General features: G+C 42.0%; 1 protein-coding gene across 1 annotated transcript in view; it reads right to left on the bottom strand.

Annotated features, from left to right (window-relative positions):
* Positions 1 to 12,055, bottom strand: part of PDK3 (pyruvate dehydrogenase kinase 3) — an 88,249-nt gene extending 76,194 nt beyond the window's left edge. The window contains exon 1 of the mRNA XM_019019508.4: positions 11,638 to 12,055. Within this exon, the coding sequence (XP_018875053.1) occupies positions 11,638 to 11,743 (106 nt within the window). The 5' untranslated portion in view covers positions 11,744 to 12,055. The remainder of the gene's footprint in view (positions 1 to 11,637) is intronic.
* Positions 12,056 to 12,283: the final 228 nt, after the last annotated feature.

Here is a 12,283-nt window from a genome sequence, read left to right as displayed (position 1 = left end):
TTACCTATGATGCGATTAAAATCATAAAACCTCATTTTGGCAGGGCTACGGAGAAACTGATACAGATAAACTTTGCTGACAGCCCTGGATAAATTAAACCTATAAAATGTCAACAGCTTTCATATGGTAATTCCACTCTGAGGCAGATATCCTATAGGTAAACCACCCGATTACCTGGAAAAGCCTTCACTACCCCAAAAGTCACACTCCAGATAGTCAAAGTTTATTGTTACTAGCATACAGGAGAAACAGAGTTTTACCACTTAAATGGAAATTAAGACCAATCACTGCTCAGTTCTTTAAAGAGGGAACTGATTTGTCTTAGAACAGGGATCAACAAACTTTCTGTACAGGACCAGATAGTAAACATTTTTGGCTTTGTGGGCCATATAGTCTCTGTCAATACTCAATTCTGCTGTTGTGGATGGACAAAAGCCACAAACAATATGTGATGAATGAGCATGGCTGTGTTCCAGTAAAACTTTATTTACAAAAACAGGAGTTGTCAAAACCCGCAGTGTGCAACACAAAGAATGAGCTCTAATGTAAACTATGGACTTTAGGTGATAATGATGGGTCAATGCTGGTTCATCAATTATAACAAATGTCCCACACTGGTGCAGGATACTGATGGCAGCAGAGACTGTGTTTGGGGGTGGGGAGGGGTTCTGTGGGCACTCTGTACTTCCGCTCAATTTTGCTGTAAACCTAAAACTGCCTCTCAGTATCTGTGGGGGATTGGTTCCTGGACACCCTTGGATATCAAAATCCATGGATACTCAAGTCTCTTACATAAAATGGCCTAGAGTATTTGCATATGACCTATGCACATCCTTCCATATACTTTAAATTATCTCTAGACTAGTTACAAGGCCTACACATCATTTCATTTACATGGATTCAACATAGTATTCAAGGTGAGGCAAACTCAAATTTTGCTTTTTGGAACTTTGTGGAATTTTTTTCTGAATATTTTCTATCTGAGGTTGATTGAATCCATGGATGTGGAACCCACAGATATGGAGGACGAACTGTACTCTTTTTAAAAAACAGTCTATTAATTACAAAAAAAAAAACAGGTGGCCAGCCCTCAGGCTATAGGTTGACATTCTTAGACCAGGGTATTCCTAAAATAAAAGGATTTGCCCAACTCTAAAATCAGATTACCATGGAAGTAAAATAATGGAATGCCTATACATATACAGGAAAAGAAAAAGCAGTGATATTTTCAGATTCCATCCAGTAACAAAACCAAGGTTTCCCAAACCTTGCCAACAGTCTGATCAATTTTCCAAAAGCTTAATGGGAGGAAACCACCCAACCATCAATAGATCAGTAACTGCAGCTGTCTCCACTTTCAAAAGCACACAAAACATAAGTGCTACAAAGACAGTGAGGCCAAAGCTATGACTTTGGTGCCTGAGAGCTGCCCCAGAGCCAGATAAACCACACCATGTTAAAATGCAGCCTTATCAGATCTTAAAGGCCCAAAAAGCCCTCCCTTCCTCCCTTCTTTCCTTCCTTTCCTCCTTCCGTCTCCTACCTTTCCTCCCTTCTTTCCTTCCCTTTCTACTTCCCTCCCTCCTTCTTTTTTTGAGACATGGTCTTGCTCTATTGTCCAGGCTGGAGTGCAGTGACGCGATCCCAGCTCACTGCAGCCTCAACTTCCCAGGCTCAAGCGATCCTCCCATCTCAGCTTCCCATGTAGCCGGGACCATAGGGGTGCACCACTATGCCTGCATAATTTTTTTATTTTTTGTAGAGACAGGGGTCTCACTGTGTTGCCCGAGCTGGTCTCAAACTCCTGGACCCAAGCGATCCTCCTGCCTCAGCCTCTCAAAATGCTGGGATTACAGGCATTAGCCACAGTGCCTGGACCAATTCTTTCTTTAAATTTAAAAACTGGTCAAGATGCAATAAGCCAAGTTAGATATCTTTACCCTCAACTAAATTTTTCTCTTCCCCTTTAATTCTGAATAGTTGATCCCTTTCTCCAAACAGGTTGGTCTAATTCTTGGTGACACCTTGTAGCAGAAAAACTACTGCTTACAGGGAAAAAAAAAAAAATCTGTCATTTACATATGTAAAGGTACAAAATAAACACACTCGGAAGCAGAACGAGATTGTTTTTCCCTTTTCCTAACATAATTTTTTTAAAAACCTTTTCATTTTCTCCAAGAACGCAATCACTGTTGTCCCCAGTGGTGATCAGGCTTCGAGGAGCAAAATGACTTAAAAAGCCAAGACTTTGCGAAAGGGAGTCATTTGGAACCAAAGTATCTCCAAAGTATCTTAAAATACGTTCTAAAGGAAAAGAAGATGGCTGGGCCCTTAAACTTTAAGAATAGTAAGAATGCGGAAACTGGCCGCTCCCTTCTAAGAGCTAAAGGCTCTGAGGTTCACAGAGCCGGTGTGATTATGACAGAAATCAAAATATTTAGTTTTGTGAAAAGACGGCAGGGCTATCAGCAATCTGCTTTCTGGTGGTTTTGAGAGATGCTATATTTACACATGGGGACACTATGGAAGTTTAAACTTGGCTGGGCACAGTGGCTCACGTCTGTAATCCCAACACTTTGGGAGGCAGAGGCAGGTGGATCACCTGAAGTCAGGAGCTCGAGATCAGCCTGGCCAAGACGGTGAAACCCCGTCTCTGCTAAAAATACAAAAATTAGCCGGGCGTGGTGGCGCATGCCTGTAGTCCCAGGTACTCAGGAGGCTGAGGCACGAGAACTGCTTGAACCTGGGAGGCGGAGGTTGCAGTGAGCCGAGATGGTGCCACTGCACTCTAGCCTGGGCGACAGAGTGAGACTCCGTCTCAAAATAAATAAATAAATAAAATAAATAAATAAACTTATATAACTGACTAAATGAAAGTGGCATAATGTTTAATAACCTCGATATGGAGTCAGGCATGCCATCAGTAATTGCCATTTATGGAGCACCTGCTCTGTGCAGAGCAAGCTGAGCTGAGGAAGCTGTAAGAGGTTACAAAAAAGAGGTGAGCGCCTGCCCTTTGGAAAGAGACAATTGAGGATAAAATCTAAGAAAAGGAGGCAGGAGCAAAATCTATTTAATGCAAGTGTGGCTGTGCAAAAGTAACTGGAAAATCAAACAAATGGGAGGTCAGTCTGCAGGGAGGGGAAAAAAGTGGTTAATATGGGAACCAGAAGCCGACAGGGCGAGACTGAAAGATGAAAAGCAAGTCCAAAAGAAAATGTGAATCATTTCCTACCAACTCATTCAACATTCAGAAGGTTCTATCTTTATGCCATAATAGTCCAAGTTCTCCTTTTCTTATATAATTAAGAGAATTTTTAATTTATCACAACTGCTTAAGGGAAAGAGAACTCAAATTTGTGCAAATATAACAAGGAGCCACCATAACATTAACTGCCAGTCAAAAACAATACATTGATCCAAAAATCCAGAGAGGTTTATATAAAAAAATATGGAACAAGACATGTGAAAGTTATATTTAAGGAAATAAATTCAGGCCAGGCACGGTGACTCATGCCTGTAATCCCAGCACTTTGGGAGGCAGAGGCGGGTAGATCACCTAAGGTCAGGAGTTCGAGACCAGCCTGGGCAATAGGGCAAAACCCCGTCTCTACTAAAAATACAAAAATAAGCCAAGCGTGGTGGCAGACACCTGTAATCCCAGCTACTCGGGAGGCTGAGGCAGGAGAATCACCTGAACCCGGGAGGCAGAGGTTGCAGTGAGCCAAGACCAAGCCGTTGCACTCTGAGCTAGGCAACAGAGTGAGACTCTGTCTCAAATAAGTAAATAAATAAATAAATAAATAAATTCAACAAATGTGTGGTTGGTTTTTTTGTTTTTTGTTTTTGTTTTTTTTTTTTGTTTTTTTTTTGAGACGCAATCTTGGCCCACTGCAACCTCCACCTCCCAGGTTCAAGTAATTCTCCTGCCTCAGCCTCCCGAGTACCTGGGACTATAGGCGCCCACCACCATGCCTGGCTAATTTTTGTATTTTTAGTAGAGACGGGGTTTCACCATGTTGGCCAGGATGGTCTCAATCTCTTGACCTCGTGATCCACCCACCTCGGCCTCCCAAAGTGCTGGGATTACAGGCGTGAGCCACTGCGCCCAGCCAATAAATGTTTATTCTGAACATTAAAATGTGATGTTTTCATTGCTCCCAATAAGGAATTAACATATATTATCTGAAGCCACACTGTCCAATATAAATATGTGAGCCAGGCCAGGGGCTGTGGCTCATGCCTGTAATCCTAGCACTTTGGGAGGCTGTGGTGGGCGGATCACCTGAGGTCGAGAGTTCAAGACCAGCCTGACCAACATGGAGAAACCCCATCTCTACTAAAAATACAAAATTAGCTGGGCATGTAGGTGCATGCCTGTAATCCCAGCTACTTGGGAGGCTGAGGCAGGAGAATCAATTGAACCTGGGAGGCGGAGGTTGCGGTGAGCCCAGATCGCACCATTGCACTCCAGCCTGGGCAACATGAGCAAAAACTCCGTCTCACAAAAAAAAAAAAAAAAAAAAGACAGAAAGAAATATGTAAGCCATATATATAATTTAAAATTTCCTAATAGCCACATTAACATAAAAAAGAAATAAAGTTTTTGATAATATTCCATTTAATCCAACATATCTAAAATATTACCATTTCAACATGCAATCAATGTAAGATGTACTGATATTTTACTATTTTTATATTAAGTCTTTGAAATCCAGTGTGTATTTTATACTGAAAGCACATCTCAATTCAGAGGCTAAATTTCTATCAGAAATAACTGACCTATAAAGAGATTTCATAAAATTTACAGGTGATAAAGTGGATTCCATATCCAAGTTATTCTACACAGATGTAAAAATTAACTGCATCAAGTATCCATTTTAAATTTAAATTAAGTCAATTCAGTTTTTCGGCCACACTAGCCACATTTCAAGTGCTCAAAGGTCTCGTGGCTGACAAGTGGTGACACATATGGGACAAAGGTCTATAGAAATAAAGTAATAACTATAAAGATAACCACTAGAACCAAAAATTCAAGCCTAGTTATTTATTAAAATAAATATGGCAAAACAAAGCAAATATATAACATAGGAAAACTGAGGTATTAAAAACAGAAAGCAATAGAAAATTACAAATGCTTATCATTACAGATGACAGATCTATCATATCAGTAAGTATAAATAGGTTAAACTTACCACATGAAAAAGATTGATTCACAAAGCAAAACCCAACTTTACACTACATTTAGAGACATATTTAGAGCAAAATAATTCAGAAAAACTGAAAATAAAAGGATGGCAATGCTATCCCAGGAAATGTAAATAAGAAAATAGGGAACTAGATCTCAATGTCAAATAACGACGAATCCAGGCCAAAAAGCCTTCAACTAGTAAAAGGGCAGCACTCTAATGCTAACGGGTATATCTCACAATGAGGACGTGAGTTGATAAGCATCAAACATAACACTGATAGTCATAAAACAAAAACAATAGGAGCTATATGGAGAAAGAGAATCATTATTAGGAGACTTTAACTTCTCTTGTGTTTGATCCATGACAAATCAGGTGGATAAAAAGAGTAAAGTTACACAAAACCTAAATAACATAATATTGCAGAGCTGACATATCACACTCTGCAACCTGAGAAGAGAGTATAACCTTCTTTTTGCTGCCCAAGGAACATTCACAGAAAACAACCATATAATGAGCTTCAAAGTTAACATCAATAAATTAGAGAATAATTCAGACAACATTCTGTAATCACAGTGCAACAAAACTAGACATAAATAAAATTAAAATGCAGAATGCACCTTCACTGGAAATTTTTAACTCCTCCAAACAACTCTTCATTCATAGGAAAATAAAAACCTGAAGACGCAGAAGAGCTAAGAGAAAAAAGACCAAATACACACATCAGCTGCTAAAGCAGTGCTCAGAGGAATAACTAATCTTAAATACTGAAATAAACAAGACAAAGAAGAAAGCATTTAATTTTTTTTATTATACTTTAAGTTCTGGGGTACATGTGCAGAACGTGCAGGTCTGTTACATAGGTATACACGTGCCATGGTGGTTTGCTGCACCCATCAACTTGTCATCTACATTAGGTATTTCTCCTAATGCTATCTCTCCCCCAGCCCCCCCACCTCCCGACAGGCCCTGGTGTGTGATGTTCCCCTTCCCGTGTCCATGTGTTCTCATTGTTCAACTCCCACTTATGAGTGAGAACAGAAAGCACCTAATTTTTAAAAGAACAAAATAAACCTGAGACCAGAGGGAATTATTAAAGTCAAATCAGACAATAAACTAGATAACAAAAGTCATAAAACTAATAAATCCAACCCAATAAATCATCAACTAACCTACTCAAGAAGAAGGGGGGGGACAAATGTCACAGGGAAAATTAAGACTGTTCAGTGACAACTATCTCAGCTATCCAAACTGACTTAAAAACCTCAATGAGTAGGATAATTTTCTTTTTTTCTTTTCTTTTTTTTTTTTTTTTTTTTGAGATGCAGTTTCACTCTTGTCACCCAGGCTGGAGTACAAGGGCATGATCTTGGCTCACTGCAACCTCCACCTCCTGGGTTCAAGCAATTCTCCTGCCTCAGCCTCCCCAGTAGCTGGGATTACAGACACCCACCACTATGCCCAGCTAATTTTTGTATTTTTAGTAGAGACGAGGTTTCACCATGTTGGCCAGGCTGGTCTCAAACTCCCGACCCCATGTGATCCACCTGCCTTGGCCTCCCAAAGTGCTGGGATTACAGGCATGAGCCACCGTGCCTAGCCAAGTAGGATAATTTTCAAGAAAAATATATCAAAATGGACTCTAGAAGAGACAGAAAATCTACACAGATCAATAACACAGAATAGAGAAAGCTATCAGAGAGCAAAACTCCCCAAAACATACAGGCTTAAACACTTTCATATGAAGTTCTACCAAATCTTTAAAAAACAGATAATTCAAAAGATAAATTAGTCTTAGCACAGGAAAAGAAAAAAAATTTATCTTTTTGAAAACAAAAATTTATCTTTTTGAAACAAGCATGACTTTGATCAGAAAATCTAACAGACCACACATACAACATCTACAGACAAATAGCAAATGGATATCAATAAAACAAACCCAGGAGTTCATCATTCTATTCTCTCTACTTCTGTAAATGTTTAAGGTCTAGAGATCTAATGCACAACATGAAGAATATATAATAGATAATAAAATTGTACTGTATATGGGATTCACGCTAAATGAGTAGATTTTAGCTGACCTTGCCACAAAAATAAAAAAGGGTAACTATGTGAGATGATAGATATGTTAATTTGTTTCACTGTAGTAACCTTTTAACTATATGTATCCCATAACATCATGTTGTATACCTTAATTATACACAATAAAATTTATATATGTATTTACCTATACATGTACATCCCCCAGGCTGGAGTGCAGTGGCAGAAACACAGCTCACTGCAGCTTCAATCTGGGCTCAAGCCATCCTCCTGTCTCAGCCTCCTGAGTAGCTAAGACCCCAGGTGTGCGATACCACCACTCCTGGCTAATCTTATTTATTTATTATTTTTTTTTTTTTAGAGACAGGATCTCACTATGTTGCCCAGGGCTGGCCTCAAACTCCTGGTCTCAAGCCATCCTCTGTCTTGGCCTCTCAAAGCACTGGAATTACAGGCACCCACCTAAGTTTTTTTAAAAAAATTTCCATAATAAAAAACTAAAGACATCTTTACTCAAGGAGAAAAAAATTCTATCTAGATATATCATTTTTTTTTACCTATCAAAAGTTTGACAATAATGTGGTGAAGGCATAGGAAAATAGGTACTCTCAGAAACTTCTAGCGAGGGGGAAAACAAACAACCTTTATGGAAAGCAATTTGACAATGTTCGTCAAAATTACAAATGCACATACCTGCTGATGTAGCAATCTCACGTTTAGGAATCTGTCCTACAGATACACGCGGACATGCATGAAATGACAATGCATATAATAATTCACTGGAGGGCAGGTTGCCATAGCAAAGTCTAGAAACAACCTATTAATTGTAGCCATCAATAGGGAAAGTTGCTAATAAATTCTGGTACATTCATATAACCAAATTCTCAGAAGCCATAAAAAAGAAAAACAAAGTTCTGCAGGTACAGATATACAAAAGTCTGTCTCTAAGGTATTAAGCTCAAAAAACAAGGAACAGACAAAGCTATAAACTGCCATTTATGTGAAAAAAGGGGAGGCCAGTGGGCACAAGTGGGAAGCAGGCTTTTCTGTGTCCTTTTGAACCCTCTGAATTTGGAACCATGTGACTGTAATCTTAGGCCCAAAAGAAAAATCTCATTTTAAAAAATGCCACCCTTTGGAATGTACTATTGCCATAATAAATTAAAAATCCATTTAGAACACTTGTTATTTTTGCTATATTTGCTAACTGTGTGGCAGGCTATATTTCAAGTCAAGATGGAGTTCAAGAAACTTTCATTATTTTAAAAAGCATAGAGAAAAATACTGCACATAGATGAAAGGGGGCCAGCAGATCAGACAGAAGATCATCTGATTAATGGTGCTTAACCCTGGATATGCTTTAGAATGACAGGGGGATCTCCTAAAAATACCAGTGCTCCGCTCTCCACCCCCAGCACCCCCAGACCATTTACAACAAAAATTCAGAGTATGAGGCCCTGGCCTGAAAACCACTCAAGTAAACACTTCCAAACAGTGATTCAACAGAAGTCCAGGGGACATTTTGCTCCCCCAGGGGACATTTGGCAATGACTGGAGACATGTTTGGTTGTCACGACTTGGAGTGGGAGGTGCTCATGGCATCTAGTGGGTAGAGGCCAGGGATGTAGCTCAACTTCCCACAGTACACAAGACAGGTCCTACCAAAATTACCTGGCCTGAAATGGCAAGAGTGCTGAGGCTCAGGAACCCCTGCTTTAAAATAAAAGCACATCTTCTGAAGTAACAACCAGTTTTAGCCTCCACTTTTGAACATAGCAAATAATCTCCTTATTTACTGATGTGCAGTACATCCACATAAGAAAGCCTATTTACCAAGGTTGTAACAAATTGTGTATATCCTGTGTATCTCCTTTCTCTGGTCCCTGTCTAGTTACTCTAGTCAAAATGTACGTCCCATTTGTAAAGTACCCATGGAGAAAGGCATAAAGTTCATAAACTAGCAGCCTGTGGGCCAACTTGATCCATCCATCTATTTTGTTTATGCCAAAGTTCTCTTGAAATATACTGAATTGGTGCCAATCAGCTGCCCCTTTGGAGCTAGCTATATACCAGGAATTTATCACGATCCTCAACTCGTTGGCTTCATTCACTTATCCACTGCCCACTACCTGGTGCTTTAAGTGTCTGAGTTGGCCCTCTCCTGCAGTTTTCTCTAATCATACAGGGGCATGAAGCCTCTTCACTCCTCCTCTCTCCTCACCTTAAAAATATCCCACACCCATTCTGAATTCTCCAACTCCCACATCAATTGCCAAAATAGAACTGCTATCAAGAGACAGAACTAAGAGAAAAGTAGAAGTAGAGATGGCCTTTTTGTAACAACTCCCGTTTTTTAGTTGTCCTGTCATTAAAGATAGGCTGATTAGCACCTGATTCATCTCTGGGTGTTACAAACTAGCCTTGTCACTTCTAGCAAATTCCACTACAACTATATCTAGCACTTCTGTGCTCTTCCTTATAAGGAAAACCTTAAATTATTATGCTTCTCTCATGACCTTAGTGAATCCCTCCACCCCTCCCAAAATAGGTCAGAAGACTTTTATAGGAAATATCTATCAAAAGATTTGGTAGTTTTCTTTTAGAAAGTTCATGCCTCTTCCTTTGAAATCACAATGGTATAGTGGTGAGCTGTGCTTTTAAAGATCGCCTGATACAATCTACTCATTTTATTAATGAGGAAAATGAACCCCAAGTGAGGTTTGGTCACTTAGTCAAGGCCACATTCTGAGCTAGTGGCAGAGCCAGAATTAGAACATTTGTTTCCAGATACTGGCCTCACAGGTTTTCCATGATAACACTATCCTCCACTGTGGTTTTCCTACTCACATAACATCCTTACCAAAATACCTATTAACACGGGTAGACACTAGCTGCTATGGAAATCAACTAACCAAAATTTTGGCTGGCTATTGGAGCTATCACTTAAACTTTGAGGGTGGAAAGAACTGGGAGTTTCTAGATTCCTTTTGTTCCTTTTATTGTGAATTATCCCGTTTCAGTTTACACTAATGAAAGGCTGATCCCTTCAGAATCTTCCCTAAACCATAAAGATGGAAAACTTGCCTATATTTATAGCAACAGCAACATTTTCTAAACTCTAAAGTCAGAAACTGCCTGAAACCTCTACAATTCTCGAGATAGTAAGTAAAACTACCAATAGCTTTTGGGAGTGAAGTTTTAAGATGCAGAGATCAACGTGTCATTGAACTTTGACTTTTATCATCATTCTCTGGCAAATTGGCTTCTAAAATTTTAATTTGGTCTCAACTTTAACCTATTCCTCTCTTCCTATCCTAGCTTTTTAAAAAAAAAAAAAAAGTATGGACATCACTTTTTGCATATCAGGTCTTCCTCAAATGTTCTACCTACTCTGGGCTTTAGTTTTTATGCCCAACTGACACTATCACTGACACCCTTGACATTTACATAAAATTCATTAAATGAACAGACACCCTACGATTTCCCCTGGAGAGCTTAGAGCATCTTTGCTGCTGGATTTGATTTTCCTCCAGGGATGCTGAGTTCCATTCTGATACCTCAATGCATGCGTTTTACTTTTAGGTGTTTCACAACCAGCTCCTTCGTTTTCTGGGGAAACATGATTCAGTTAACAGAAGGTGGTGGAATCTATTCCCATCTCAGCTAGGCCTGAGGCAGGCTGGGAACCCGAATCTTCTTTGGTCCCACCTCAATCCGTGAAAGCCGCCCACCAGCCCACCGGACAGGGAGAATGTGGGTGGGACACCAATGGAGAAGAGAAACGAAAGGTGCTGGCACTAAAGCCAGAGTTGTATTAGACCCTGCTCTGATGCTAGGAACCCAGGCGTCCGCTCTTCCCAAGCATCTGAGGCGTCTGCAGGCCAGGCCTCTAACTGATTTAACATAACCTGATGAAGACAACAGTTCGAGTCCTGCCACTCCAGCCACACAGCAACACCTTAGAGCAGAAAAGGAACAAAATGCCGTTGCATAATTTATTCAACCTCAAGGTATTTCTAAACAGTTCTTAACGAACCAAAAAAAAAAAATTCTAAAAATAAAAACATTAAAAAGCCACCCACATCTAGTTCTGAAGTTTTAAGGGCTGTGAGGTTTGTGTCAAGCAGATTTGAAGCTAACGATGGCAGGTTTGGGGAGTCTCGCCTGCGATGAGGGTCCTGCAATGAGACGCCGTTTCTGTGTCTCCGGGTAAGTCCCAGGCTGGGTGCGAGGGGGCCAGGCCCTGCCCCTCCGCGCCCCGAAATCCAAGCCCCAGGAGAGCCCCCCGGATATCCCCTAGCCCCGCCTGCGGTTCCCACAGACTTTACCCCGAAGCTGCGGAGATCCGGGGTGGCAGCCCGAATGGCGGCGGCCCCGGGCCCATGGGGACCCTTGGCCCCGTACTCACCGAAGTCCAGGAACTGTTTGATGGAGAGCGGCGACGGCGAAAAGCGCGAGTAGCGCTCGATCTGCTTGGGCACCGGCTGCTTCAGCAGCCACCGGAACAGCCGCATCCTCGCCGGGGCGGCGCACAGACCCGCCTAGACGCCCGGGTGGCCGCAAGGGCTGGCGCAGCCAAGCCGCACGGATAGGGCACGTTTGCGAAGCGCGCAACCCGGCCTCGATCTCGGCCTCGGCGCCGCCGGTGCAGCCGCCGCAGCAGCAGCAGCAGCTCCAGGACCGCGGCGGGCCGCCCGCGGCTTCCCTAGGCTCCGCCTCGCTGGGCGGAGTCGGTTGCTGCACGTACGCGGCGCGCGAGGGGAGGCGAGGAGCGCGAGGGGCACGCGGCCGCGCGCGCCCTCCACTGATTGGCGGCCGCTGCCTCTGTGACGTTTGTGTTTTGTCCGGGCGCGGCGCCAGAGACTCCCTCCCTGGCTCGTGGGACTCAGCCCAGCCCAGCAAGTGCAGCAGCTCTCAGCTCCGCCTCTGGCTGGGTTCTCCGCTGCCGAAAGGTAGCCGAGGTGCCCGCGGACCGGGAAGAGGCCAGGAGCCCGGAATCCGATCCTCCGCGCTGCTCAAGACCCTTCTCAACCGCAGGCGCCTTTTCTGGGAGG

Source organism: Gorilla gorilla, chromosome X (genome assembly GCF_029281585.2).
Source record: "Gorilla gorilla gorilla isolate KB3781 chromosome X, NHGRI_mGorGor1-v2.1_pri, whole genome shotgun sequence".
NCBI classification, from domain to species: domain Eukaryota; kingdom Metazoa; phylum Chordata; class Mammalia; order Primates; family Hominidae; genus Gorilla; species Gorilla gorilla.
This window is presented reverse-complemented; position numbering and strand designations above follow the sequence as displayed.